This window comes from Oculina patagonica, chromosome 13 (genome assembly GCF_052425735.1).
Source record: "Oculina patagonica isolate OP01 chromosome 13, crgOcupat, whole genome shotgun sequence".
Classification (NCBI taxonomy): Eukaryota; Metazoa; Cnidaria; class Anthozoa; order Scleractinia; family Oculinidae; genus Oculina; species Oculina patagonica.
In genome coordinates, this window is record NC_135770.1 from 25,628,242 (window position 1) to 25,632,749 (window position 4,508).

The 4,508-nt window shown below is 41.4% G+C and overlaps 2 protein-coding genes across 3 annotated transcripts in view; one reads left to right on the forward strand and one right to left on the reverse strand.

Moving 5' to 3' along the window:
* The first annotated feature begins 3,763 nt into the window (after positions 1 to 3,763).
* LOC144636231 (uncharacterized) overlaps positions 3,764 to 4,508 on the forward strand; it is a 73,569-nt gene continuing 72,824 nt past the window's right edge. For both annotated transcript variants that reach the window (XM_078495387.1, XM_078495388.1), the window contains exon 1: positions 3,764 to 3,949. In XM_078495387.1, the coding sequence (XP_078351513.1) occupies positions 3,764 to 3,949 (186 nt within the window). The remainder of the gene's footprint in view (positions 3,950 to 4,508) is intronic.
* LOC144635512 (sushi, nidogen and EGF-like domain-containing protein 1) overlaps positions 4,332 to 4,508 on the reverse strand; it is a 4,616-nt gene continuing 4,439 nt past the window's right edge. Inside the window, exon 3 of the mRNA XM_078494611.1 lies at positions 4,332 to 4,412. Coding sequence (XP_078350737.1) covers positions 4,332 to 4,412 — 81 coding nt within the window. The remainder of the gene's footprint in view (positions 4,413 to 4,508) is intronic.

Sequence of the window (4,508 nt, forward strand, 5' to 3'; positions counted from 1 at the left end):
CGCGCGCGTAAAATTTCATTTTACGTACATTTATAATTTTTACGCGCGTTAACGTGCGTAAACAAAAACGCGACAGTGGAAATCCACCTTTAGTTAGTTGGACACGCTCTTGACCCTGCTTAGTAAGCTAAGATACCCTTGTCCTTAATCTTGTTGCTTTATGTACGGCGAAAATGGTGTGCAGTTCATAATTTCAGGACATTTTCGCGATTTGACTGGGCGATGATGTTCGTGGCACGGGTTTTCACGGCGATTGCATGTACACTTTTCTTGGCCAAATCAGCTTGATTTTCTGCTTTTTCATTGTGCAAATCAGTCAAAGATTGTATATATAAGCTTTTGTATTTGTTATGACCGGACTATACACTTAACTTACATACTATGACATACAGACGCCACAGCCCCGCAGCGGTGAATTGAACAAGCGCACTTACGGATGCGGCATACTGCAGGAACTGTATAATGAAAATAACAACGCATCTTCATATGATTCGTGTATGCATGCCAGAAATCGTCTCCTATATAGCTATGCAGTCGCAAGATCTCTGAGATACTGTATTTTCTCAATTAAACGCCCCCACCCCCAAACTTGGCTCCGTGGATCTGGCGTTTATTTGAATGATGCAGTTAATTGGAGCAAAATGCAAGGGTTTTAAATCATTATTTGTGACATGAACGTAATTTGCCGTCATACCAAAAGCATATTCCACCTCAAATAAATGCCAGGAAGGCTTACTTACAACTCTAGCTCGGGGACCCGTCGTTTTATTCGGGGTCCAGCGTTTAATCGAGAAAATACGGTACACATTACAATTACAATCCGGGGACGTGAATTCCACTGGGTTTGGTTAATCAAATTTTTCTATTTCGTCTCGAAACACTTCATTACGGAATTTTCTCGCGAAACCATATTTTCGCGGATTTTATTCGTGATAGGTTAAAATCTCGAAAATTCCATGACACGAAAACAGAAAAGAACTACCAAAAAATACTAAGAAAGCTAGTGTGAGTATATCAATGCAAAAAAAGAAATAATTGCAACTTTGTCCTTGAAATCGATGAATTAAAAAGTTTTAAACAGTCTTTAACGACTAGTACTGAATTCATTGCCATTTTTCACCGGCAAGTCAGTAGCATTCCCGATTCCCGGCAGCAAAAGGAAGTCGACAGAATCACTCGTCATGAGGAAAATGTTTAATTCTCGAACCCGCTTAATCTCATTAGAAAAGCAAAAGCCTCTTCGACAATTTTCCGAGTCGGTGTGAGATCCAATCCTATCCGATAATCATTGACCTTTTAAATCCCGTCTGCCACCCAACTAATAACGTCTGTAATAAGAATTTTACGCCTTTTTATGGTCACCTGTGTCATTTGTGGATTTTAACTGGTATACTGTCATTTTTATTTGCATAGTTACATATATCAAAAACCAGTATTAGTGTATACCTCTAAACCATAATTCTTCACCGACCACCGTCCGGTCTATTTTACCTATAGGTCGAACGCACTCCCCTAATCTCTGATTACTACTAGTATATTTCTGTGTACTGTCGACTGCACTGCAGTGGAGACGGTAATTCTCCTGTACAGCCACAAGGATATCTACTTCCGTTAAATTGGATTAGCAACTAAGACCTGGCCAAACACAAATTTGTGGCCGCCAGACAAAAGCACGGAATAAAATAATGGACTCGGTAAAGCAAACGTTCTCTTTATTTGTCCATTGTATTTCAATGTACAAAATTTCCTTTCCCTTTCCTTCCCTTCTCTTTCTTTCCTTTCATTTGCTTTGCTTTGCTTTGCGAAAATTTCTTGTAATAGAAGGTACTGGAGTGTTTCGAGGCGAAATCGAAAGATCCTAAAAAACCCCACCCCATCGCTTACCTCGTCCACAGGGCGCTTGTCCCTTCAAACTTCAAAGTGGGAGGGGAAGTAGAAACTTCAACAGAAACTTCAAAGTGGGTCTAGACGTACACCAGTCCAAGGACTAGTGTACCGGCGCCAGTTATCAGGTTATCAGTTTCTTTCTGCGGTATGCAACTAAATAAAGGTCAATTAACTGACGAATGAAAAGAAAAAAAAAGTCTACGTCTCCTGTTTTCTAGCCTGCGTTGCAGACGAATAGCTTCAAATCGCCTGCAACGCAGGCTACCTGTTTTCCTACTGTTGTTTTGATCACAAGTTTACGGGTTATCGAGTAGAACGCATTTTCAATAAAAAAAAAATTATATAACAATTATTGATTGTGTAGATCACTGCGGTTTCCGTCAGACCACAAACATTTCAGATCAGTATAAACCGGCCTCACGCCAGCCTCTCCCTCAGTAAAAAGCCTTCGTGCGCGCTTCTCGCGCCTCGCGAACTCCTCTTGCTACGCCTGTCACGCAGGCTAATAAAAGACCTATCCGATCATATTGTTCGATCAATTATTTGACTACATGCGTTCTTTTCATGTGCCATCAGATCGGGAGCCTGCTCGCAGGCTATATCTTCCACTCTTTTCCCGAGAGCTGAGATATTACAACTTTGGTCAACTTTAAAATAAGAGCGTAGGAATCCGACAGTCGATTTGCGGTGCAAATACGGAGCGAGAAAATAATTATCCGTCCTTCCCTTGGCCCCTTTCGCGCTGAGCTCATGTACCGTGCTAAATTTTTTAAATCTACGTTCTCTCCTAAAAAGCCCCACTTAAGTGCCTGTCGTGCAGACTAAAAACCCGACTGTGTTCGCCGGCCGGCCAACATTGGGCGCGTATATGTCCCGCAGATGGTGATCACAAACGTCAGTTTCTCGCGCGCCGCGCTCGCAATTCGTACGCTTGTCTGTCCGCAAGACAAAACCTTATTTCCTGCACGTTTTATCGTGAAAGATGATTAGTTTCGCAATTATTTACGACTTAATTTTTTGAATCAAACCCTTGCTGTGTGTCGGTTTAAACTGGCGTTTCTTTTACAGGAAATTCACCGGATATAAACAATGACTAACAATCTGACCTTGATGTTCTCACATCAACACCACACGTCTCGCTTGTGTGTATTTCAGTGTCAGAGTTCTTAGTCAAAAGCGGATTCGAATGGATTAAAAACACGGTTATAAATCCTCTAATGCGGACCCTTCTGTCCCAGTAGTTCTTATTCCTCGTTTAGAAAAATATTTCACCTCATTGTAAGCCCCGACTAAAAATCTTCTTTAACTTTATCCGATAATTTCAAGAATCTAGCGTCTGATTGTCGTTTTCTGAGTCAAGAAAAACAACCGGAAATCGAAAGACCGCGAAATGGAAACAAGCACCTCGGAGGAGCCGAGAGATTAATCTTTTCATACATGGAATTCACGCAACGCATTCACATTTTCCTCTATTTAGAATTCGCGGGCTATTCAATATACCTGTCGCTCGAAATAAAGCGACGAGATTTTGACAAGGGTTTTATTACTTTAGCGAATTTCTTAATGCGTCGTAATCTCCGCTAAGCCATGCTGCTTGCGACGGCAACACCGAAATTTTGCGACAAAATAAATTTTAATTTGTCGCCTTTGATTAACTCCGACTTCATTTCTAAGCAAGCGTCAATGGACTAATGAGTCTCCGTTTGTTTGTGACATGTCACCTTTGATTGTGTTCAAACAATGCCCCTCCCTAGGAGCATTCAACACGCACATAATCGCTCCAGTGTCCATTTACACAATCGCCTCGCGCGCTTTTCCGACGTCGACACGTTCGGCGCTTGATTAGAGAGTTCAGAGTCGTGCAGATCTTAAAATCATGCTTGCAGTCTGCATTTTCCTGCAGTTGTTCACCTTTGCAAGCTGTGTGAGCCTCGAGGATTTCTTTCCCTTTGGCGAGGTAGCCGGTGATGTGAAATCTTCAGACAAAAAGCATGTGTTTGGTAAAGTGTTTAACCTCTACGGGACCTACTCATTTTACAACAAGGGCTACAACGAGCTACGAGTAAGTAAAATCATCTCTGTTTTACTTGTAGTTACCAAATGTTAGAGTCTGTTTCACTGCTTTAGCCAACTTTGATTTTATCTGATGCTGTGGAATTTTTTTGCGAGGTATTCGAGCAACACCCTTGTAATGTATTTTGTGGGCCTTGCTTGTTTGCTTTCTTGTAAATCATTCATTCAGCTCAACAAGGCTAATCTTGGGGCCAATTGTCTCTTAATTTGCCTTATAATTCTCCTGGATTGGGGTGAAAATCGCTTGTATCGCAGCAAAATCTCATTAAATGGTCTAAAGAAGAACGAGTCTTTTTGTGCTGATGATTCGTAAAGAGCTGTTTTGTGTTAAAGATTGCTGTAATACGGCTCTCTTTTCCTTTGACAGGCCGTCAATTGTTTTGAGTGCAAATCAAACACGATGACCGATCGCTATCGCGACCTTCTGCTTCATGTTCACCAAAATTTTTCCCCTAAAAAGTTTAATGCCACGAGGTCAAGACACTTTGAAAACTTTGTCATCCTGCCTTGTAAAGAATTTCAACGCCCATGCAAACATCCGCGATGTC